Below are 25,536 nucleotides of genomic sequence, written 5' to 3'. Positions count from 1 at the left end.
TCTGGACAAGAGAGGTCATGCTGACAAAGATGCCCCATTTACGCTAGTTTAGCTTAGTTTATTGTCACGTGTGACAGGTACAGTGATAAGCTTTTGCTACGTGCTAACCAGTCAGTGGAAAGACTATACATGATTACAATCGAGCCATCCACAGGGTACAGATACAGGATAAAGGGAATGACGTTCAGTGCAAGATTAAGTCTAGTCATGCTGACAAAGATGCCCTATCTATGCTAGTCCCACCTGCCCATGTTTGGCCCATATCCCTAAAAGTTTCCTATCCATGTACATGTCCAAATGGTCTTTAAATGCTGTTATAGTCCCTGCCACAACTACCTCCAATGGCAGCTCGTTCCATATCACCACCTCTCTGCTCGATGGGCCGAATGGCCTACTCGTGCTCCCAATAAGAGGGGGGAGGGTCGGGAGGGAGGGAGGGGACTCCCTGTCAGTCAGCTCCTGTGCCTGGCCAAGATGGCCGTTCGTGGATCCAGGCAGCGGGTAGTCGACGGCCACACCAGAGTCGGCTGCCTGCCCCTCTTCCGGTCCTACGCCCATGCTCGCGTGTCCCTGGAGAGGGAACGCGCGGTGTCCACGAGGACTCTGGAGGCCTTCCGTGAGCGCTGGTCGCTGCGGGAGGTCGAGGGTATTATTGATAAAGTTGGCAATATATTAATTTGAAAACTGTTTGTCTGTAAACTGCCAATATAGGCAGCCTTTGATCATGTTACTACTCTATGTTTGTTTTTGGTTTCTGAATGAAAGTATTAGTATATAAAGAAAATAAAATCTGTGGGTATTGATCAAGGAGGGGTGCCCATATTCAGTGATTGCTCCCAGCCCAGGCTCCACACTGATAAGGATATGGGTTCCTTCAGAAGCTTCTCTGCCACCAGGGGCACCTTGGTTGCTCGGGAATGACAGGCCAAGTCGTAGCACGATCGATCAGCACAGCCAACGATCTCGATCCAGCCCTGCGGGGAGATAAGACGGAGTGAGACCGCAGGAGAGGAGAGTCATTTACCCAGGCAAATGGCCACTCACTGTCCTCAGCAGGGCAGTAAAACCCACGGATTATAGTCATCGAGTCACACCGCACAACTCGTCCATGCCCACCAAGATGCCCCATTTGGCCAATATCCCTCTATCTTTCATTTCTTGTCCATGTACCTGTCCAAATACAGATGCTCCTCGACCTACGAAGCTTCGACGTACGATATTTCCACTTTACGATGGTGCAAAAGCGATGCACGTTCAGTAGAAACCCTGCTTCGAATGTTGATCTTCTGCTGGGCATTTCCCGGGCTGGCAGACCTGTCCGCTGCTCAGGCTGCCAGTGTCTAACGTGGTACGATACTCTCTGGTGATGCCGGGCAACGGCAGCGAGCCGCGGCTCCCGATTGGGAGCTGCCACAGCCGTGATGTTTGGTAGGCAAGGTGTATTAAATGCATTTTCCACCTACGATATTGCCGATTTACGATGGGTTTATCGGAACGTAACCGCATCGTAAGTCGAGGAGCACCTGTATGTTTTCAATGCTTTTATAGTAGCAGCCTCAATTTCCTCCTCTGGCGGCTCGTTCCCTGTACCGACCATCCTCTGCGTGAAAAAGCTACCCCTCAGGTTCCTATTAAATCTTTCTCCTCTCACCTTAAACCTGGTTTGTGATTCCCCTTCTCTGGGTGAAACTCTGTACATTTACCCTGTCTATTCCACGCATAATCTTGCACACCTCTATAAGATCACCCCTCATTCTCCTGCGCTCTAAAGAATAAAGTACTAGCCTGCCTAACCTCTCCCTGTAGCTCAGGCCCTCAGGCTCCTGTTAAATCATTCCCCCTCACTTGAACCTATGTCCGCTGGACTTTACATCCCGGTGCGGCTTGGCCGCTGGACTTAACATCGCCCGGTGCAGCTCGGCTGCGGGGCTTAACATCGCCCGGCGCAGCTCGGCTGCGGGACTTTTCACCGCTGGTGCGGCTCGGCTGCGGGACTTAACATCGCCCGGTGCAGCTCGGCTGCGGGGCTTTTCATCGCTGGTGCAGCTCGGCTGCGGACTTGACATCGCCCGGTGCGGCTCGACCACGGGACTTAGCTGCGCAAGGCTTGGTCGCGGGCCTTTCATCGCCCGGTTCGGCCGCGAGACGTTTCAGCGCCCGGTGCGGGGACTGTGCGGGTCGGTCGGGGACGAGCTGTCTGTCCGTGGGCGTGGGGAAGAGAGTGGAAGTTTTGTTGCCTCCATCACAGTGAGGGGGTGTTTGGAGTCACTGTGATGGACGTTTGTGTTGGGGTTATGTGTCTTGTGTTTTTTTTTTTCTATGACTGCTATGTAGTTTCGTTCGGTACTTCGGTACCGAACGACAAATAAAGCTCTGTTATACCTGTTATAGTTTTAAACAGCCCTTCCCTGAGAAAAAAAAACCCTTATTGATGCCCCTCAGGATTTTACAAACCTCAATAAAGTCCCGCCTCAACCTCCCGCGCTCCAGAGAAAAAAAAGACGCAGCCTATCCAGCTTCTTCTGGTAACTAGCTTGTTCTTCTGGACAAGCGAGATGCAAGAAAAATGTTCCCAATGTTGGGGGAGTCCAGAACCAGGGGCCACGGTCTAAGAATAAAGGGGAGGCCATTTAAAACTGAGGTGAGAAGAAACTTTTTCACCCAGAGAGTTGTGAATTTGTGGAATTGTCTGCCACAGAAGGCAGTGGAGGCCAATTCACTGGATGAATTTAAAAGAGAGTTAGATAGAGCTCTAGGGGCTAGTGGCATCAAGGGATATGGAGAGAAGGCAGGCACGGGTTACTGATTGTGGATGATCAGCCACGATCACAATGAGTGGCGGTGCTGGCTCGAAGGGCCAAATGGCCTCCTCCTGCACCTATTTTCTACGTTTCTAATGCAAACCCTCTTTTTTCATTTTTGAGTGATACCTCTTGAAGATCACCCCTCATCCTCCTGCGCTTCAAGGAATAGAGTCCCAGCCTACTCAACCTCTACCGACAGATTAGATCCTCTAGCCCTGGCAACATCCTCTTCCCTGTACCCATTCCAGCTTGACATCCTTCCTATATCATAGTTCGCAGAACTGAACACAAACGCGGCCTCAGCAACGTCTGACAGACCTGCAACATGACCTCCCAACTTCTATGCTCAATACTATGACTGTGGAATCACAGTGCCAAAAGCCTTTTTGACCACGCGATCTACCTACTACTCCACCTTCAAGGAACCATGCATCTGCACTCCTAGATCCCTCTGCTCTACAACACTCACCAGAGCCCTACCATTCACTGTGACAGTAACAGTAACATCCTCCAGGTGGATATGTGGCAAGTTACCGGGTATCCAGAGCTTCTGGAATCGATAGCTACTGCAGACAGGCCCCTGGCTGTGCAGGGAGCGCCGCAGGGTAAAGGATGTGGAAATTTAGAGGGCGGTGGCGCAGCAGTAGAGTTGCTGCCTTACAGCCAGAGACCCGGATACTAGCCCGACTACGGGTGCTGTCTGTACAGAGTTTGTACGTTCTCCCCGTGACTTGCGTGGGTTTTCTCCGACATCTTCGGTTTCCTCCCACACTCCAAAGATGTACAGGTTTGTAGGTTAATTGGCTTGGTAAATGTAAAAATTGTCCTTAGTGTGTGCAGGATAGCGTTAATGTGCGGGGATCGCTGGTCGGTGCGGACCCAGTGGGCCGAAGGGCCTGTTTCCGTGCTGTGTCTCTAAGGAAGCAATGCTTTTACCCCTGATGCCACCCTACTTAAGAAGCTGATTCACGATCGGAGGAGAGGGTAAAGGGCTGGTCAACTGACTGCACACCAGGTGCAGAAGATTGCAGTGATGAAACAAACCAGTCACTACAAACCCAGAGATATGCACAGAGCGCAGCGGTAGTGTTGCTGCCTCACAGCGCCAGAGACATGGTTACAATCCTGACTACGGGTGCTATCTGTACGTAGTTTAAACGTTCTCCCGGTACATGCATGGGTCTCCTCCGGATACTCTGGTTTCCTCCCACACTCCAAAGATGTGGGATTTAGGTTAATCGGCCTCTGTAAATTGCCTCTAGTGTGTAAGGAGTGGATGCAAAACTGGGAAAATAGAGAACGAGTGTGCACGGGGTGATTGGTGGACTCGGTGGGCTGAAGGGCCGGTGTCTACGCTGTGTCTCCACACTATGTTTGTGGCGGAGGGTTTGTGGAGGCTGGAGCTGGCTGGGCTGTGGTCCGGCAGGAGCACACTTACATAGGAGGTCTTGGCCTCGGCGTCCCAGCAGTCGCAGGCATAGTGGGCCATCTCGTTCTCCATGTGCTGCCGGAAGCGCAGCTTGCTGGCGGACACGCCCACCTTGACCAGGAACAGGTAGATCCTTCCGATGAAGTAGCCCAGCACAGAGTTATCGATGATCCCCTGCAACGGAAGATGGGGCTGTAAATGGGCAGCTGAGCTGTCCCCTCGCCAGCTGGAGCGCAGTCCTGACCTTCCCGACTTGTTGCCGCCTTTAATCGGGAACCCGCCAGAGGACCCGGCCTGAAGGCCCAGCGCACCGCGGGCCAGGAAACCCACCCGGGGGACCCAGCGCAGCGCGGACCAGGAAACCCACCCGGAGGACCCAGAGCACTGCGGGCCAGGAAACCCACCCGGGGGACCCAGCACACTGCGGAATGGTGGACCCGGCCAGTGGAACCCAGCGCACTGCGGAACGATGGACCCGGCCAGTGGGACCCAGCGCACCGCAGAACGGGGAACCTACCCCGGTGACCCAAAGGCTTTGCGGACACCACTGGAGAGAGGGGCGTGAGGAGCAAGGGCCGGAAGGAGGGTGAACCGGGGTAAAGCCTCCAGCAGCTTCAAGGTCGGCTGCAGGAAGCGCTCCTGCGATACAACACTGGCTGGACAAGGAGAGGAATGTCGGATCATGAGCCGAGCCGGTCGGAGACAGGAGCCTGGGGCTCGCCTGGAACGGGAGCAGCTCCAGTAGACCGAACAAGCGGGCAGAATGAACATTGGAAATGGCGCCAAGACATGGCAACGCTCACATGTGTAAACATGCAAAAATAATTTCACTGCGCAGTCACACATGGGACAATAACTTAATTGGAGACCTTTTTACCTATCTTTAATCAGACTTTATCTTGCACTAACTGTTGCCCCCTTTATCTTTGATCTGTGCACAGCTTGATTGTATTCATGTACACCTTTCTCTGAAGCATGTGTTGTAGGGGAAAGAATAGCGAGGACTAGTAACTAGTAAATAGGGATTGTGCTAATGTGGTAACAGGGAACCACAGACAAAGCCTAAAAGCGTATCTCCGTCTGCACTGTGGCCTAACATCGAGGAGTTGGCGGCCTCTTGCTGGAGACCGACTTCGGGAGGTCCAACCGCGGGAGCCTGCGGACTTTAACATCGTGGAGCTCGCGGTCCCTGGTTAGACACCGACTTCGGGAGCTCCAACCGTAGGAGCTTCGACCGCCCCGATTGTGGGGGCTTCGACCGCCCCATCGTGGGGCCTCCGATCGCCCCAAAGCGGGGGCTTCAATCGTCCCGACTGCGGATGGTCCGATTGCCCCGACCGCGGGAGAATAAAGAGGGAAGAAGATTAGACTTTATTACCTTCCATCACAGTGAGGAATGTGGGGAATCCGCTGTGGTGGATGTCTATGTTAACTTTTATGTAGTTGTGTGTCTTGTTGCTTTTTTTAGTATGGCTGTACGCGGCAAATCAGGTTTCACTGTACTTTAATTGGTACACGTGACAATAAACAAACCTTTGAACCTTTGACAGTAGAGACATGGAATACAGCAGTGACGACACCCAAGTTTCAAGAACTTTCTTTGATTATGTTATAGCGTGCACCCATTGTTGCAACAGAAAATTGGATCTACTGTCAACTAAGACTTGCGGATAATCATTTTATTCTGTAATCAAGACCTAGTTTGTTGCCTAATTCAGTCTTTCTGTAAACCCCGTTCTGTAATCAAGACCTAATTTTACTGTTAATCATATTTCTGTGTAATCTTGTCACCGAAGAATGTAAGAACTGTACCAAATTCATCTTTTCCCCGAATCTCAAACTATTTATCTATCTGCAACACAATGATTGAAGGGAGAGGGAGGGGGAGAAGGAGAGGTGAAGCGGGGTGAAAAAGGGAGAGGGAGAAAGAGGGAGAGAGGAAGACGGAGAAAAGAGGGGGAGAGGGAGAGACAGGAGAGAAAGAAGGGGGGAGGGAGAGAGAGAGAAAGGACGGGGAGAGGGAAAGAGAAAGGAAAGGGAAGTAGAGAAGAGGGGTGTAGTCGGCAAAAATCAAGAGCATCACAAGACAGGTCATTGCATATCAGATGATAGTGGGCTGTTGTGCAAAGTCCATAGACACACACACACAGCTCACCTGTTCCACGGCGTCTCCGAGCCGCATCTTCCGTGCCGACTGCCCGCTGGTCTGGGCTTGGCCCGAGTACAGCATTATCTCCAGGTCGGCCACGCTGGAGAACTTGGGGTGGTTCTTCTCACTGGGATCCACAAAGTGCTCGATCTCCGCCATGGTGAACTCCCTGCACAGCGAGAGGGAGCTGAGAACGCCGCTCGGAAATGCCCCCGCCCACACCGCGCCCTCACCTAGTACTTCCATCTCCAAGTCTGGGACCGTCCATTGCAGAACCAACTAACTAACTCGCCGAAACACAGAAATAACCAACAGCAGCCATGCAGGGCAGAGAGAGGCTGGGTGGGCAAGAGAGAACTGAGGGGACAACAGGACAAGGGACAACAATCTCCATCACATTGAAGCCCTGGAGAAGAAAGCACACCTTCATCACAAGACGAAGGAAGTTCGGCATGTCATCTGTGACTCTTACAAACTTTTACAGATGCACCTTGGAAAGCATCCTGTGAGGTTGCATCACAGCGTCGAGTCATAGAGTGACACAGTGTGGAAACAGGCCCTTCGGCCCAACTCGCCCACGCCGGCCAACGATGTCCCAGCTACCCTAGTCCCACTTGCCTGTGCTTGGACCATATCCCTCCAAACCTGTCCTATCCATGGTTTGGGAACGGCTCTGCCCAAGACAGCAAAAAATTGCGCAGTTGTGGATGTAGCCCAGTCCATCACACAGACCACACTCCCCACCAACTCCATCTACACTTCACGCTGCCTCGGGAAAGCCACCTCACCCTCGCTCATTCCCTCCTCTGCCATCGGGCAGACGATACAAAAGCCTGAAACCGTTTTCCACCAGATTCAGTCAAAGTTTCTTCCCCTCTGTTATCAGACCCTTGAACGATCCTTCCACAAGCAAGCTCGTGGTCCCAAACTTAAAACTTCATTGCGGTCCTGATCTTCCAATCTACCTGGCTGTGGACCTTGCACTTTCTTTTTATCTGCACTTTCTCTGTAATCGTTACTTTATAACAGTATAGCACCATATTCTGTAATTGTGTATGGTTTGTTTGTACTCATGGGCAATATGAATTTAGACTTAAGAGATAGCATGGAAACAGGCCCTTCAGCCCACCGAGTTTGCGCCAATCAGCGATCACCCCATACACTAGCACTATTCAACACACTGGAAACAATTTACAATTTTCAGAAGACAATTAACCTACAAACCTGTACGTTGTGGGAAGAATCCAAAGTACTTGAAGAAAATCCACGTCGTCACAGAGAAAACAAACAAATTCCGCATAGTAAGAACCCCAAGTCAGGATCAAACTCAGGTGTCTGGTGCTGTTAGGCAGCAACTCTACCGCTGCACCACTGATTTAACTGGATAAGCAGCAAATCTGTGTACAGGTGACGATAACAAAGCAATACCATAAGCAGAACACCGTCAGTAATTTGCCACGAGTCTCCTACCTGACACGGATGAGACCTGATCGTGGGGAGATCTCATTGCGGAACGAGTTCCCAATCTGGGCGGCCGCAAAGGGAAGCTTTCCCTGATTGAATTCCAGCAACCGTTTAAAGTTGAGGAAAATCCCTTGAGCTGTTTCAGGCCTGAGGTAGCTGGAAACATAAATGGAAGCGGTGGGTTTAAGACCAGCTCCACACCTGAGATGCGATAAACGTGCACAGTGTGTGTCTTAAGCTCTCGAAAGCCCTCTGTTGTGGCAACTTTGGTCTTTTCCATAAAGTCCTCTCCGTTTGCCACCAATTCACAGAGGGTGGAGGGAACGTTCGTGACACAAACAAACAACAGAGAGATCCTAAAGACGTTTCAGTTTAATTAGTCGTTTATTGAAGTAGTAATAGAAACAGATCTGTATTCTCTCCAAGCTTGTCTCTCATCGTAGGTCTGGTAAAAACTATTTCTCACCAAGCCCCTCCGTGTCTGACCCCTCCTATCGCTGCATTCCCAAATGTACTCCTAATTCTGGCTCCTCCCAGTCCATTATACCCATATATGTATTCATCTCACGACAACCCCCAAGTGTCCAAAAATAATACAGCAAGATACAAAATAATATAATATGCTAAACAGTTAGTACAAACACAAATGGCTCCAGAGGAGCAAGATGAACCACTCTGTCGAAACCACACATACTCAAGTGTGGTACGCAAAGGAGCATAACGTCCGCCATTTTAGTAAGCAAACCCCGCCGTTCACTCTGCCTCTCGCAGTGTAATCAGTGTTGTGGGGGAACAGTATGTGTGATGATACCATTAAAATGCAGAATATATCTCATCTGTCAATTCATAGATTTTTGTTATTTTTCTTTCAAATGTTTCTGCAAATTTCTGCCTACTAAAATGGCGCAGTGACCTACGACAGTTTTTAGGGTGGAGTGGTCTATTATCGTTGGTACGGACGCTCCCCAAGTGCGCTCGGTTGGTAATATATCTCACCCTGGCATGTTGCCCCCTGGTCCGATGGATGTCTGGAACATCAGATTGAAGGAGATGGGCGGGGACAGGTCGTTCCCGGTGACTGGGGACTTGACGGTGTAGTTCACAAACAGGTCCGCTAGCTCCTGCTGGCTGTAGTTGTCCATCTAATCGCAAAAGCAAAATGCAAACTTGCCATTTCTCTGCAACAAGTCAAGGGTTCTGCCCACAATCGTCAACAGAAAAAATAGGTGCAGGAGGAGGTCAGTCGGCCCTTCGAGCCAGCACCACCATTCAATATGATCATGGCTGATCATCCACAAATCAGTTCCCCCTTCCTGCTTTCTCCCCATATCCCTTGATTCCGTTAGGCCTAAGCTATACACCGATGAGCCAAAACATTATGCCCACTGACAGGTGAAGTGAATAACATTGGTTATCTTGTTACAATGGCACCTGTCAAGGGGTGGGATATATTAGGCAACAAGTGAACAGTCAGTTCTTGAAGTTGATGTGTTGAGAAATGGGTTGAGAAATGAGTGACTTTGACAAGGGCCAAATTGTTAGGGCCAGACGACTGGGTCAGAGCATCTCTGAAACGGCAAGGCTTGTGGGGTGCTCCCAGACAGCAGTGGTGAGTACCTACCGACAGTGGTCCGAGGAGGGACAAACCACAAACCGGCAACAGGGTGTTGGGCGCCCAAGACTCATTGATGTGCAAGGACAACGAAGGCTATCCCGTCTGGTCCGAATCGACTGTGGGAAGACGACAAGACTTCTCTAACTGTAGATACCTCCTCTGTCCCTCTCTTCCCCTCCCCTTCCCAGTTCTCCCACTGTCTTCCTGTCTCCACCTATATCCTTTCTTTGTCCCCCCCCGTACCCCCCCCGACATCAGTCTGAGGAAGGGTCTGGACCCGAAGCATCACCCATTCTTTCTCTCCTGAGATGCTGCCTGACCCGCAGAATGACTCCAGCATTTTGTGATACCTTCGATTTATACCAGCCTCTGCAGTTATTTTCCTATATAAGATCCCCTCTCATCCTTCTAAACTCCAGTGAATACAAGCCCAGTCTTTCCAATCTTTACTCATATGACAGTCCCGCCATCCAGGGGATTAACCTCGTGAACCTACGCTGCACTCCCTCAATAGCAAGGATGTCCTTCCTCAAATTAGTTACTTGCACAAAGCCTGATTTTACTCAGACAATAGACAATAGGTGCAGGAGTAGGCCATTCGGCCCTTCGAGCCAGCACCACCATTTAATGTGATCATGGCTGATCATTCTCAATCAGTACCCCGTTCCTGCCTTCTCCCCATACCCCCTGACTCCGCTATCCTTAAGAGCTCTATCTAGCTCTCTCTTGAATGCATTCAGAGAATTGGCCTCCACTGCCTTCTGAGGCAGAGAATTCCACAGATTTACAACTCACTGACTGAAAAAGTTTTTCCTCATCTCCGTTCTAAATGGCCTACCCCTTATTCTTAAACTGTGGCCCCTGGTTCTGGACTCCCCCAACATTGGGAACATGTTTCAATAGACAATAGACAATAGGTGCAGGAGGAGGCCATTCGGCCCTTCGAGCCAGTACCGCCATTCAATGTGATCATGGCCGATCATTCTCAATCAGTACCCCGTTCCTGCCTTCTCCCCATACCCCCTGACTCCGCTATCCTTAAGAGCTCTATCTAGCTCTCTCTTGAATGCATTCAGAGAATTGGCCTCCACTGCCTTTTGAGGCAGAGAATTCCACAGATTCACAACTCCATAAAGAAACCATTGAACCATTGGACCTGCCTCTAACGTGTCCAACCCCTTAATAATCTTATATGTTTCGATAAGATCCCCCTCATCCGTCTATATTCCAGTGTATACAAGCCTAGTCGCACCAGTCTTTCAACATATGACAGCCCCGCCATTCCGGGAATTAACCTAGTAAACCTACCGCTGCACGCCCTCAATAGCAAGAATATCCTTCCTCAAATTTGGAGACTAAAATGAACCTGATCTGATAAGAGGACTCCAGGTAAAAGAGCCATTAGGATGCAGTGATCATAATATGATAAGCTTCACTCTACAAATTGAGAGGGAGAAGGGAAAATCGGAAGTGTCGTATTACAGTATAGCAAAGGGGATTACAGAGGCATGAGGCAGGAGCTGGCCAGAATTGACTGGAAGGAGGCCCTAGCAGGGAAGACGGTGGACCATTGCGCTGCAGCTGAATGAGCCCGTTGTACGCCCACTGTCGTCCGTGGACTCCCATTTCGCTCGGGTTCTGGCGGAGTTTCCAGACATTATGGCCCCGCAATTCCGGTCGTCGACCCCCCAGCACGGGGTGTTCCATTACATAGTAACTACCGGCCCACCCCTCCACGCACGAGCACGCCGACTGCCGCCTGAAAAGCTACGCCTGGCACGACAGGAGTTCCGCATGATGGAGTCCTTGGGGATCGTCCGCCCTTCCAACAGCCCATGGGCATCCCCACTCCACATGGTCCCCAAGGCAAACGGGGGCTGGAGACCTTGCGGGGATTATCGGCAGCTGTACGTCGCTACCGCCGAGGACCGATACCCCGTGCCCCACATCCAGGACTTCAACGCCCATTTGGCGCGTCGATAGAGGCCCGAAATAAAGGCAAGGAGCCAGGTATTTCGGGGGCGTTATGTTTTATTATACCTCGGTTATCAGACGGGTCGAGTCTGCCGGAATGGCTTCGCGCCCAAAACCTTGTCCTTGTATACATGGTACCGGACCGCCCCCCTGGACTGGTCCATTCCCGTGCCGAGGGGTCGGTAGTAGTATGGCCCGACCCTTGGGAGTCGCCACACCAAATTCATCTTTTCCCCGAATCTCAAACTATTTATCTATCTGCACCACAATGATTGAAGGGAGAGGGAGGGGAGAAGGAGAGGTGAAGAGGGGTGAAAGAGGGAGAGAGGAAGAGGGAGAAAGGAGGGTGTTGGGCGCCCAAGGCTCATTGATGTGCAAGGACAACGAAGGCTATCCCGTCTGGTCCGAATCGACTGTGGGAAGACGACAAGACTTCTCTAACTGTAGATACCTCCTCTGTCCCTCTCTTCCCCTCCCCTTCCCAGTTCTCCCACTGTCTTCCTGTCTCCACCTATATCCTTTCTTTGTCGTCCCCCCGTCCCGTCCCCGACATCAGTCTGAGGGTTTGGACCCGAAGCGTCACCCATTCTTTCTCTCCTGAGATGCTGCCTGACCCGCAGAATTACTCCAGCATTTTGTGATACCTTCGATTTATACCAGCCTCTGCAGTTATTTTCCTATATAAGATTCCCTCTCATCCTTCTAAACTCCAGTGAATACAAGCCCAGTCTTTCCAATCTTTACTCATATGACAGTCCCTCCATCCAGGGGATTAACCTCGTGAACCTACGCTGCACTCCCTCAATAGCAAGGATGTCCTTCCTCAAATTAGTTACTTGCACAAAGCCTGATTTTACTCAGACAATAGACAATAGGTGCAGGAGTAGGCCATGAGTTTTTCCTCATCTCCGTTCTAAATGGCCTACCCCTTATTCTTAAACTGTGGCCCCTGGTTCTGGACTCCCCCAACATTGGGAACATGTTTCAATAGACAATAGACAATAGGTGCAGGAGGAGGCCATTTGGCCCTTCGAGCCAGCACCGCCATTCAATGTGATCATGGCCGATCATTCTCAATCAGTACCCCGTTCCTGCCTTCTCCCCATACCCCCTGACTCCGCTATCCTTAAGAGCTCTATCTATTGTTTGCATCATACGCTTAACCGGGTATTATGCTGATGTATGGCAATAATCTCACTAATCTGTACGCAAAAAAAAGAATCTCACTGCACCTTGGTACGAGTGGTAATAAAGAAACCATTGAACCATTGGACCTGCCTCTAACGTGTCCAACCCCTTAATAATCTTATATGTTTTGATAAGATCCCCCTCATCCGTCTATATTCCAGTGTATACAAGCCTAGTCGCACCAGTCTTTCAACATATGACAGCCCCGCCATTCCGGGAATTAACCTAGTAAACCTACCGCTGCACGCCCTCAATAGCAAGAATATCCTTCCTCAAATTTGGAGACTAAAATGAACCTGATCTGATAAGGGGACTCCAGGTAAAAGAGCCATTAGGATGCAGTGATCATAATATGATAAGCTTTACTCTACAAATTGAGAGGGAGAAGGGAAAATCGGAAGTGTCGTATTATAGTATAGCAAAGGGGATTACAGAGGCATGAGGCAGGAGCTGGCCAGAATTGACTGGAAGGAGGCCCTAGCAGGGAAGACGGTGGAACACCAATCGCAGGTATTCCTGGGAATAATGCAGAAGTTGCAGGATCAATTTATCTCAAAGAGGAGGAAATATTCTAAGGGGATTAAGAGGCACCCGTGGCTGACAAGGGAAGTCAAGGACAGCATAAAAATAAAAGAGAAGAAGTATAACATAGCAAAGAAGAGTGGGAAGCCAGAGGATTGGGACTCTTTTAAAGAGCAACAGAAGATGACTAAGAAGGCAATACGGGGAGAAAAGATGAGGTACGAGGGTAAACTAGCCAATAACATAAAGGAGAATAGTAAAAGCTTTTTTAGGTATGTAAAGAGGAAAAAAATAGTCAAGGCAAATGTGGGTCCCTTGAAGACAGAAGCGGGGGAATTTATTATGGGGAACAAGGAAATGGCAGACGAGTTGAACCGGTACTTTGGATCTGACTTCATTAAGGAAGATACAAGCAATCTCCCAGATGTTCTAGTGGCAAGAGATCCTAGGGTGACGGAGGAACTGAAGGAAATCCACATTAGGCAGGAAATGGTGTTGGGTAGACTGATGGGACAGAAGGCTGATAAATCCCTGGGGCCTGATGGTCTGCATCCCAGGGTACTTAAGGAGGTGGCGCTAGAAATTGTGGACGCATTGGTGATCATTTTCCAATGTTCTATAGATTCAGGATCAGTTCCTGTGGATTGGAGGGTAGCTAATGTTGTCCCACTTTTTAAGAAAGGAGGGAGAGAGAAAACGGGAAATTATAGACCAGATAGTCTTACATCAGTGGTGGGGAAGATGCTGGAGTCAATTATAAAAGACAAAATTGTGGAGCATTTGGATAGTAGTAACAGGATCGTTCCGAGTCAGCATGGATTTACGAAGGGGAAATCATGCTTGACAAATCTTCTGGAATTCTTTGAGGATGTAACTAGGAAAATTGATAGGGGACAGCCGGTGGATGTGGTGTACCTCGACTTTCAGAAAGCCGTCGACAAGGTCCCACATAGGAGATTAGTGGGCAAAATTAGAGCACATGGTATTGGGGGTAGGGTACTGACATGGATAGAAAATTGGTTGACAGACAGAAAGCAAACAGTCGGGATAAATGGGTCCCTTTCAGAATGGCAGGCAGTAACCAGTGGGGTACCGCAAGGCTCGGTGCTGGGACCGCAGCTATTTACAATATACATTAACGACTTAGATGAAGGGATTAAAAGTACCATTAGCAAATTTGCAGATGATACAAAGCTGGGTGGTAGTGTGAACTGTGAGGAAGATGCTATGAGGTTGCAGGGTGACTTAGACAGGTTGTGTGAGTGGGCAGATGCAGTTTAATGTGGATAAGTGTGAGGTTATCCACTTTGGTGGTAAGAATAGGAAGGCAGAGTATTATCTGAATGGTGTCAAGTTAGGAAAAGGGGACGTACAACGAGATCTGGGTGTCCGAGTGCATCAGTCACTGAAAGGAAGCATGCAGGTACAGCAGGCAGTGAAGAAAGCCAATGGAATGTTGGCCTTCATAACAAGAGGAGTATAGGAGCAAAGAGGTCCTTCTGCAGTTGTACAGGGCCCTAGTGAGACCGCACCTGGAGTACTGTGTGCAGTTTTGGTCTCCAAATTTGAGGAAGGATATTCTTGCTATTGAGGGCATGCAGCGTAGGTTTACTAGGTTAATTCCCGGAATGGCGGGACTGTCATATGTTGAATGACTGGAGCGACTAGGCTGGAATTTAGAAGGATGAGAGGGGATCTTATTGAAACGTATAAGATTATTAAGGGGTTGGACACGTTAGAGGCAGGGTTAGAGTCCAGAACAAGGGGCCACAGTTTAAGAATAAGAGGTAGGCCATTTAGAACGGAGATGAGGAAAAACTTTTTCAGTCAGAGAGTTGTGAATCTGTGGAATTCTCTGCCTCAGAAGGCAGTGGAGGCCAATTCTCTGAATGCATTCAAGAGAGAGCTAGATAGAGCTCTTAAGGATAGCGGAGTCAGGAGGTATGGGGAGAAGGCAGAAGGCAGGAACAGAGTTCTGATTGAGAATGATCAGCCATGATCACATTGAATGTGCTGGCTCGAAGGGCCAAATGGCCTACTCCTGCACCTATTGTCTATTGTCAAAACTGCAGGTAAGGCATAGTATGATTTGACCAGAAACATTCTTCACTGTTTCCTGGTACACATGACAATAATAAAGCAAAGCTTACCTGGGTGATGACATCTTCCATCTCTGCTTTCCTCTCCACTGTGCATTTCTTATCAGACATCAATTTCTGCAAATGAGCTACAACAGCAGAAGACAATGAGGGATCACCACCTTGTACAACCAGTCCCACAACCAGTCCTTACTGCAGCTCAGCTAACTACAGCACCGGGTAAGTTCTATGGCCAACAGGCCAAGCAAGTGACCATCAAGTCTTTAACTGCCTCTCTTTCCGCAGATGTTGCCTGATCTGCTGAGCATTTTCTCAGATTTCTTTTGTAAAATTTCAAAAGTTCAAAAATTCATATTCACTTCATGAGTCCTTAGAATACTGGGCATTCAAGTAGCATGTCAAAATGCTGGAGGAACTCGGGTCAGTCAGCATCAGTGGAGAGAATGGGGAGATGGCATTCCGGGTTGGGGCCCCTTTTCAGACTTATTGGAGTGGGTGGGGGTGAGAAAGTTGGAAAAGAGACGAGGGGTGAAACAAAGCCTGGAAAGTGATAGGTGAAGACACAATAACTTCAGATGCTGGGATCCTGAGCAAAGCACAAAGTGCTGAAGGAATTCAGAGGGTCAGGTAGCATCTGTGGGGTGAATGGATAGGAGACGTTTGGGTCGGGACCCTTCTTCAGTCTGATGCGGTAGGCAACGTTTCGAATTGAAACTCTGCTTATCAATCTGAATAAGGCCCCTGATCCAAACATTTTGAATGGGAATAGCCTCATTCTTATTCAGTAGAGGCTCTACACAAAGCATTACCTTTGAGCAGGTGGTCAGCTCGGAAACATTCCCCGTTCTTCAGGTCTTTCACCATGTAGTCAGCAAACTTGTCCACGTGGCCAGAGGTCCTGCAACACCAAGCACCGACGATCAGGCACACTGTCTTCCATTAGGGAAAATGTCAAGAGTTCCTTAGCCTCCTCATCCATCCTTCCCCACAGTGATGGATTAAAGGCAACCCAGTGTTATTGGAAAATCACTGTCAGGGTGACCCAAGGAGAGTCTCCATGTGACAGGGGCCACAGTTTAAGAATAAGGGGTAGGCCGTTTAGGAGTGAGATGAGGTAAAACTTTTTCACCCGGAGAGTTGTGAATTTGTAGACTTCTCTGCCACAGAAGGCAGTGCAGGCCAATTCACTGGATGTTTTCAAGAGAGAGTTAGATTTAGCTCTTAGGGCTAACGACATCAAGGGGTATGGGAAAAAGCCAGAACGGGGTACTGATTTTGGATGATCAGCCATGATCATATTGAATGGCCGAATGGCCTACTCTTGCACCTATTCTCTATGTTTTCTATTAATCCCTGGGATATGAGTTCATTCAGCAGTTGGTGGCCGGAGTGAACGATGAACAAATTCTTCCCCTCTGTTATCGGGCTTCTGACCGGTCCTTCCATAAGCTAAGGTACCGTCCAATTCACCTCTACCCCACCGCGAACATTGGACTTTGTTTATGGTACTGATGCGCTGCAATGCTGAGAACTATGTTCCGCACTCGGTACCTTTCCCTTGCATCAAATCCATGCAAAAGCTGATCAATCAGTCCCACCACCTGCTCTTTCCTCACAGACCTAAACCCTCCCCCCTCATTTAGCTTCCAGACTTCGTGACTGACAGATGTTTAGAGATACAGCGCGGAAACAGGCCCTTTTAGGCCCACCGGGTCCGCGCCGACCAGCGATCCCCGCACATTAACACTATCCTACACCCACAAGGGACATTTTTTTAACATTTACCAAGCCAATTAACCTACATACCTGCACGTCTTTGGAGTATGGGAGGAAACCGAAGATCTCGGAGAAAACCCACGCAGGTCACGGGGATAACGTACAAACATCCTACAGATGTCAGTCGGTTAGAATTGGTCATAACACTGCCTCCACCCTGACCCTCAACACTGTTGCCCTTCAGGGTTGTGTGCTCAATCCCTGTCCGCCCATGACTGTGCGGCGACGTACGGCACCAACTCCATCTTTAATCTTGCCCATAATGCCACTGTTGTCGGCCGGAACTACAATGGTGAGAAGGATTACTGGAAAGAGATCAATAACCCTGCGTTGTGGTGTCAGAACAGCAGCCGAGCCCTTAACATCAGCAAGAGGAAAGAATTGAGTGTTGATCCAAGAAAGCAGGGAGGTGAACGCAACCCCATCCTCACCAACAGAGCTGCTGTAGAGATGGTCGTCAGCTTCAGGTTCTGAGGCATCCATATCACCGCCATGCTAACTTTAGAGAAGGGCCAAGGTCACCAGTATAATCAAGGACAGTTTCTCCCCAGCTGTTATCAGGCAACTGACCCATCCTATCAACAACTAGACAGCAGTCCAGAGCTACCATCTACCTCATTGGACTCTTTTTAATTGGACTTTACCTTGCACTAAATGTTATTTATTCTCTTTATCGTTTATCTGTGCTCTGTGGATGGCTTGATTATAATCATGTGTAGTCTTTCTGCTGACTGGTTAGCACACAACAAAAGCTTTTCACTGTACCTCAGTGCACGTGACAATAAACTAAACTAAACTTGGGTATAGTATGATTTGACTGGATATCATGCTAACAAAGCTGTTCACTATCTTGGTATACTTGAAATTAATAAGCTAATTCTGGAGTCCAGAACCAGGGGCCACAGTTTAAGAATAAGGGATAGGCCATTTAGATCGGAGATGACGAAAAACGTTCTCACCCAGAGAGTTGTGAATTTGTGGAATTCTCTGCCTTAGAAGGCAGTGGAGGCCAATTCTCTGGATGCTTTCAAGAGAATTAGAGCTCATAAAGATAGTGGAGTCAAGGGATATGGGGAGAAGGCAGGAATGGGGTACTGATTGTGGATGATCAGCCATAATCACAGTGAATGGCGGTGCTGGCGCAAAGGGCCGAATGGCCTCCTCCTGCACCTGGTGTTTACTGTCTAATATCGATCGGCTGAGGTAGCTAGAAACACTGCACCCTTCCCCACACTGGCTCCCACACACAGTGCAGCCCTACACACTACCCACTGTCCCACCCCAAGCTCCAAGCATCCACGGCGCTGGGACTTACTTGAGGACCGCTTCCGGAGTCAGCATCGTGCAGTCGATCTCCAGGATCTGCTCTTCCTGGATGAAGTGGTGCCTCCAGATCTGAAGGGTGTTGTTCTTCAGAGCGCATCCGACGGGACCAAAGTCGTACAGACCACTCACCCCTGGGCCAGGCAGAGTTAGATACCGGTCACCCAGCGCACTGGCTGTCTATCCTCCTCCCGCCACCCCGACAGCAGCCCCACACACCACACCGCCTTGCCTACAGATAGAATTGGACAGGGTGGCCCTGGGTTGATGGATCAGTGAGCTACTGGACGTAACACTGTGCTGTCTAAAGGTGGTGGACGCTGCCCGGAATAAACTAGTGGCTCAGCAACATAACGAGGCTTGGAGTAAAGGACTAAACTGTCCACACACAGTTATGCTACAGTTGGGGCGGCGCTGTGGCGCAGCAGTAGAGTTGTTGCCTCACAGCGCCAGAGACCCAGGTTCCATCCTGACAACGGGTGCTGTCGTTAGTTTATTTTAGTTTAGAGATACAGCGCGGAAACAGGCCCTTCGGCCCACGCCAACCAGCGATCCCCGCACATTAACACTATCCTACACCCACTAGGGATTATTGTTACATTTACCCAGTCAATTAACCTACATACCTGCATGTCTTTGGAGTGTGGGAGGAAACCGAAGATCTCGGAAAAAACCCACGCAGGTCACGGGGAGAACGTACAAACTCCGTACAGACGGCACCCGTAGTCGGGATGGAACCCGGGTCTCCGGCGCTGCATTCACTGTAAGGCAGCGACTCTACCGCTGCGCCACCGTGACCACTCCATACACTGTCTGTACGGAGTTTGTAAGTTCTCTGTGACTGCATAGGTTTTACCGGGTGCTCCAGTTTCCTTCCACACTCCAAAGACGTACAGATTTGTAGATGAATTGGCTTGTGTAAAATTGTAAATGGTCTCTAGTGTGTAGGACAGTGCTAGTGTACGGGGTGATCGCTGGTCAGCGTGGACTCGGTGGCCAAAGGCCTGTTTCCACGACGTATCTCTAAAGTGTAAAGTCAATGATGGTCTGGGTTGTGGGAGCAGTGGTGCAATGGTTCCTGTGGGTGTCACACTGTGCCGTCCAAATGTATTGAACATTCCCAGGAATATACAGTGTGTAGAAAAGAACTGCAGATGCTGGTTTAAATCGAAGATAGACACAAAATGCTGGGTAGACACAAAATACTGGAGTAACTCAGCGGCTCAGTCTGAAGAAGGGTCTCGACCCAAAACGTCACCCATTTCTTCTCTCCCGAGGTGCTGCCTGACCCGCTGAGTTACTCCAGCATTTTGTGTCTACCTTCGAATTTAACCAGCATCTGCAGTTTTTTTCCCCCACACAAAATGCTGGAGTAACTCAGCGGGACAGGCAGCATCTCTGGAGAGAAGGAATGGGTGACGTTTCGGGTCGAGATATGTGAAGAAGGGTCTCGGCCAGAAACATCATCCATTCCTTCTCTCCAGAGATGCTGCCTGTCCCGCTGAGTTACTCCAGCATTTTGTGTCGGCCCAGGAATACACTAGTGGCTCAGTAACCCAGAGGCTTGCAACAAAGATTCACAGGACTGGTTCAATCGCCTCTGTGGGCAGTTTTAGATTTTTGTTTCCTACTGCTAAGGAAGGTTACAAGCTCAGACATGCAGTCAGTAAAAGTGACCACAAGCCTGTTGAGAACTTGCAGAATCCTAACAGTCTCATGACACCCATTAGGGCTGGAAATAGGGCAACCGTGCCAATCCTGCCTAGATGCAAATCCGATCCAAAACTGGGTTGACTTCGAACTCTCCCCTGCAGTGACCTGGCAAGCCACTCAGTTGCATCTGGACATCCAGAGATGGACTGTAAATGTTGGCTTCGCCAGTAATGGCCATATCCACAGTTTAAGAATAAGGGGGAGGCCATTTAGAACGGAGATGAGGAAAAACGTTTTCAGTCAGAGAGTTGTAAATCTGTGGAATTCTCTGCCTCAGAAGGCAGTGGAGGCCAATTCTCTGAATGCATTCAAGAGAGAGCTAGATAGAGCTCTTAAGGATAGCGGAGTCAGGGGGTACGGGGAGATGGCAGGAACGGGGTACTGATTGAGAATGATCAGCCATGATCACATTGAATGGTGGTGCTGGCTCGAAGGGCCGAATGGCCTACTACTGCACCTATTGTATATTGTCTATCCCGGAGTCATTATTAAAGCAGGGACAACAAACCACCAACATCCCACGCTGCATAAACTGGAACTCAAATCAATTGGCTGAGTTAGTTTAGTTTAGTGACACAACACAGAAACAGGCCCTCGGTCCACCAAATCCCCTCTGACCAGCGATCCCCCTACACTTACACAATCCTACACAGACTAGGAACAATTTTACCATTATACCAAGCCAATTGATCTACAAACCTGTACGTCTTTAGAGTGTGGGAGGATATTGGGCATCCCAAAAAGCCACTCAGGTCATGGGGAGAACGTACAAATTCCGTGCAAGGCAAGCCCAAAAGTCACTTTGAAAGCAGGGACAACAAATCACCAACATCCCACGCTACATAAACTGGAACTCAAATCAATGGGTCAGCAGCAGGAAAGTTGCTGAGCTGCTACAGAACCCAAATGACTGACCTCTGCCCTGCAGAATGCAACACGTCACTCTCTACACTTCACTATGAGGAGGGATTTCTTTAGCCAGAGGGTGGTGAACATAGTCAATAGTCAATAGAATTCAGACTCCGTGGAAGCCATCATTGGGTATTTTTAAAGCGGAGATTTCAGGTTCTTGATTAGTAAGGGCCTCAAAGGTTACGAGGAGAAGGCAGGGGAATGGGGTTGAGAGGAAACAATAGATCAGCCCTGATCAAATGGCAGAGGAGACACGATGGGCCGAATGGTCTAATTCTGCTCTGACTTCTGACATTATTTGAGCCCAACCGGAGTGTGGGGGGAAGCTCGCTCCTCAACCCCCACCCCACCATCTGACTCTCACAGAGCAAGGCGGTGCTCAGCCACAGTGCACTGGAAGACGACACCTAAGAGCAGGCTGGACAAAGCAGAAGTGGGATCCTTGTCCCAACACTGACTCATTTAATGAGCTCTCACTTCCCCACACAAACCCCAGACCCCCCCCCCTACCTCCATAGATGGCAAACGCCTGATCGTAGAAGAACCTCCGCTTTAGCGTGTCCTCCATTTTAGCTCGGTCAACAATGTCATCCTTTGGTTGCAGAGCCAACTCCTGTGGAGACAGGGACAAAGGTGCCGAGGTGGGTGCAGGATCGAAATAACAGCAACCGGGCCAGCTAAAACCAACCGATTCCACCGGGTGGCGCTTCGATGGCAGCCTCTTTCGTCTTGTTTTGTTATTTTTAGTGAGTTTTAAAAGTATGTGTTAATGTTCTCTGGTTTGTTTTATGTGGGGGGTGGGCGGGGGAATATTTTTTTCAATCTCTTACCTTGCCGGAGATGTGATTGTTTTCGGGATCGTATCTTCGGTCGCCCTGCGGCCTAACATCGTGGAGTTGGAGGCCTGACTCGGGACTGACTTTGAGTCCCCGACTTACTGAGGGGACTGGATTGTGCATGTGATGAGGGCAAGGATCTAAAGTTTTAATTTATGGTGTTTTGTACCATGGATCACCAGAGGTGAAGAAGGGGAACATTTTTTTGTGAGTCGGCCTTTTGGCTAACACTTTATGGAAGATGGAAGGTGCCAGAAAAGCAGTGGGGGAGCCCCCATAGAGGTTGGACAAGCGGGCGGATTAGATGCAGCCTACAACGGCAGGGAGCATCCTTCCATCCTTCCCTACAGCGGTGGAAGTCACAGACAACATCGTCTGGTCAGGCTGACCCCTAGAGTCATAGAGTGTGGAAACATGCCCTACGGTCCAACTTGCCCACATTGGCCAACATGTCCAAGCTACACTAGTCCCACCTGTCTGTGTTTGGCCCATATCCCTCCAAACCTGTCGTATCCATGTACCTGTCTAACTGTTTCTTAAACGTTGTGATAGTCCCTGCCTCAACTACCACCTCTGGCAGCTCATTCCATACACCCGCCACCCTTCGTGTGAAAAAGTTGCCCCTCAGATTCCTTTTCCCCTTCACCTGAAACCTATGTCCTCAATTCACCTACTTTTGTCAAGAGACTCTGTGCATCTATTCCTCTCATGATTTTTTACACCTCGATAAGATCACCCCAAGAAATGGAGTCCAAGCCTACTCAACCACTCCCTATAGCTCACACCCTCTATTCCTGGCAACATCCTTGTAAATCTTCTCTGTGCTCTTTTCAACGAGACAACATATTTTCTATAACATGGTGCCCAGAACTGAACACAATATAAATTTGGCTTCACCAATGTCTGAAACAACTGCAACATGATCTCCCAACTTCTATAATCAATACTCTGACTGATGATGGCCAATGTGCCAAAAGCCTTTTTGACCCCCATATCTAGCTGCGACTCCACCTTCAAGGATCCATGCACCTGCACTCCTAGATCCCTCTGTTCTACAACACTCCCAAGAACCCTACCGTTTACTGTATAGGTCCTGTCTGAGGCACACCACTAGTCACAGGCCTCCAGTCCGAGAAGCAACCTTCCACCATCACCCTCCACTCCCTCCCATAAAGCCAATTTTCTATCCATTCAGCTATCTGTCCTTGGATCCCACGCGACCTAACCTTCCAGAGCAGCCTGCCATGCGGAACCTTGTCAGATGTTTTGCTGAAGTCCATGTACACAACATCTACAGCTCTGTTCTCATCAACCTTTTTCGTCATGTCTTCAAAACATTTGTGAGACACGATCTCCCACATACAAAACCATGCTGACTATCCCTAATCAGCCCTTGTCCATCTAAATGCATGAATATCCTATCCTTTAGAATACTCTCTAGTAACTTTCCAACTGCAGATGTTAAGCTCACCGGCCTATAGTTCCCAGCATTTTCCCTGCAGCCCTTCTTGAATAAAGGCATAACATTTGCCACCCTCCAATCTTCCGGCACCTCTCCCGTATTTAAAGACGACTCGTAAATTGCTGCTGCAGTTTCCTCTCTAGTTTCCCCCCACAATGTCCTCGGATATATCTGATCAGGCCCTGGAGATTTGTCTACCTTCATACACGATAGTACCTGCAGCACTGTAACACTGACTGCTCTCAAGACACTTCTATCGACTGCCCCAAGTTCTTCCGTCCTCCTGTCTCTCTCCTCGGTAAATCCTGTGGCTCCATACAAAGTTGACCACTTTGATTCCTGAGGGTCCCACTCTCTTTATAGTTACCCTTTTCTCCCTTATATATTTATAAAATCTCATGGGATTGTCCTTAATGCTATTTGCCAGAGCTATCTCCTGGCCCCTTTTTGCCTTTCTGATTTCCTTTTTTGGTTGCTCCCGAGTTCCCGATTCTCCTCCATTTGATCCCAGCTACCTATACCTGTCCCCTGCGTCCTTCTTATTCTTGATTAATGCCTCAATTTCTCTCATCAGCCAAGCTTCCTTAAGTTTGCCTGCCTTGCTCTTCACTCTAACAGGGACGTGCATATCTTGAGCTCTTATCAGCACACTTTTAAAAACATCTCACTAGACTGATGTTTCTTTTCCCTCAAGTAACCTGCTCTGATCAACTTGAGTTAGACCTTCTCTCATACCCTCAAAGTTGGCCTTACCCCAATTTAGCATTTTAACTATTTAACCTCCATAACTATCTTAAACCTGATCGAACAGTGGTCACTGGTCCCAAAATGCTCCTCCACAAATACTTCATTCACTTGTCCTTCCCAAGTATAGATCAAGTGTTGCCCTCTAACTTGTTGGGTCCTTTACATATTGCTGGAGAAAACTCTCCTGAACACTTTTGTGAAATTGCACCCCATCCAAACCTTTCACACGATGGTTTACCCAGTCAATATTGGGAAAGTTAAAATCCCCTGCTAGGGCAACCTTATTTGACCCGCAGCTGTCTGCAATAGTCCTGTTGACTATTTGGGGGGTGTAGTACACCCCCAACAAGGTGATCATCCCATTCTTGCTCCTCAGCTCCACCCATATCGCCTCACCGGATGAAACGTCTGCAATGTCACCTCTGAACACAGCCGTGACATCCTCCTTAATCAATAACGCAACTCCCCTCCTCCTCTTTGTCCCTCACCCATCTCTCCTGAAGCACCTGTACCCCGGAACATTGAGCTGCCAGCCCCGTCCCCCCCCCTTAACCAGGCTTCAGTAATGGCTACAAAAACCCAGTCGGACAAAGCTATCCATGCGCTAAGCTCATCTGTCTTACCCATCAGGCCCCTTGCATTAAAATTTGTGCAGTTTAAACTACCCTTCCTTCCTCGTTTCCGGCTTTCTCCTGTATATTCTGTCCTCTAAACTTTTTCTCACCACCCTCTATACCAACTTCTAACCTCTCCCTGAACCAGGACAACGGGCCTTTAAAGCCTCGATATTTTTAACATTTTTGAACTTGCAAAATATAGGATGGTGCTGGAAACATGGCCACTCTTGTGTACTGCCTCAGTGTAATCCACATACTTACATGCTTGAAGTGGGTATAATTGTGATTATGTATAGTAGGACTTTACTGAATTATATGCAAAAATGTCTCACTGTACCTAGGTACGGAGAGTCAGACATAATCATAGAGATAGAAACAGGACCTTCAGCCCAACTTGCCCGTGCCAACCAAGATACTCTACAGGAATCCCACCTGCCTGTGTTTGGCCCATGTCCCTCGAAACCTACATGTGACAACACCATAGAAGAGGAGTGAAATGTAAAAGCGGGAGGGATATGGGTGGAAGAGGACAGGGATCTGATACCATCAGCATGTGCAGACAGCAGAGAGAGAATGCTGATGACCGCAGCACGGCGGAGAGGGGAGGATGGAAGCACCGTGAAGCCTCGGTGGAAGACGACATTGACAGCAGCAAAACGTCAGCTCAAACCTTGGCTTCCAAGATCCTCTTCCGCACTTTCAGTTCAGCCACTGCTTTATCAACGTCCACCTGTGGCGTGCTCTCTGCTTTCAGCTTCCGAACAAGTTCTCCCTGGAAAGGAGCACAGCAGAGCTGGAATTAGGACATGCTGGAGCGGTACACACTTCAGTCTACAAACTCAGTTAACCTAAAGACCCACACATCTTTGGGATGTGGGAGAAACCAGTGCCCCCAGCAGAAACCCA

The 25,536-nt window shown here is 49.1% G+C and overlaps 1 protein-coding gene across 1 annotated transcript in view; it reads right to left on the bottom strand.

The window, feature by feature from the left end:
- gars1 (glycyl-tRNA synthetase 1) overlaps positions 1 to 25,536 on the bottom strand; it is a 55,990-nt gene that overhangs the window by 12,061 nt on the left and 18,393 nt on the right. Inside the window, exons 2-11 of the mRNA XM_078426243.1 lie at positions 25,301 to 25,402; positions 21,479 to 21,581; positions 18,336 to 18,477; positions 16,054 to 16,142; positions 15,296 to 15,372; positions 8,843 to 8,988; positions 7,853 to 8,002; positions 6,389 to 6,551; positions 4,243 to 4,407; positions 862 to 974 (exon numbers count right to left, since the gene is read on the bottom strand). Of these exons, the coding sequence (XP_078282369.1) occupies positions 862 to 974; positions 4,243 to 4,407; positions 6,389 to 6,551; positions 7,853 to 8,002; positions 8,843 to 8,988; positions 15,296 to 15,372; positions 16,054 to 16,142; positions 18,336 to 18,477; positions 21,479 to 21,581; positions 25,301 to 25,402 (1,250 nt within the window). The remainder of the gene's footprint in view (positions 1 to 861; positions 975 to 4,242; positions 4,408 to 6,388; positions 6,552 to 7,852; positions 8,003 to 8,842; positions 8,989 to 15,295; positions 15,373 to 16,053; positions 16,143 to 18,335; positions 18,478 to 21,478; positions 21,582 to 25,300; positions 25,403 to 25,536) is intronic.

Source organism: Rhinoraja longicauda, chromosome 2 (genome assembly GCF_053455715.1).
Source record: "Rhinoraja longicauda isolate Sanriku21f chromosome 2, sRhiLon1.1, whole genome shotgun sequence".
NCBI classification, from domain to species: Eukaryota; Metazoa; Chordata; class Chondrichthyes; order Rajiformes; family Arhynchobatidae; genus Rhinoraja; species Rhinoraja longicauda.
The sequence above is the reverse complement of the archived record's forward strand: the minus strand, read 5'-3'. Positions and strand labels throughout refer to the sequence as shown.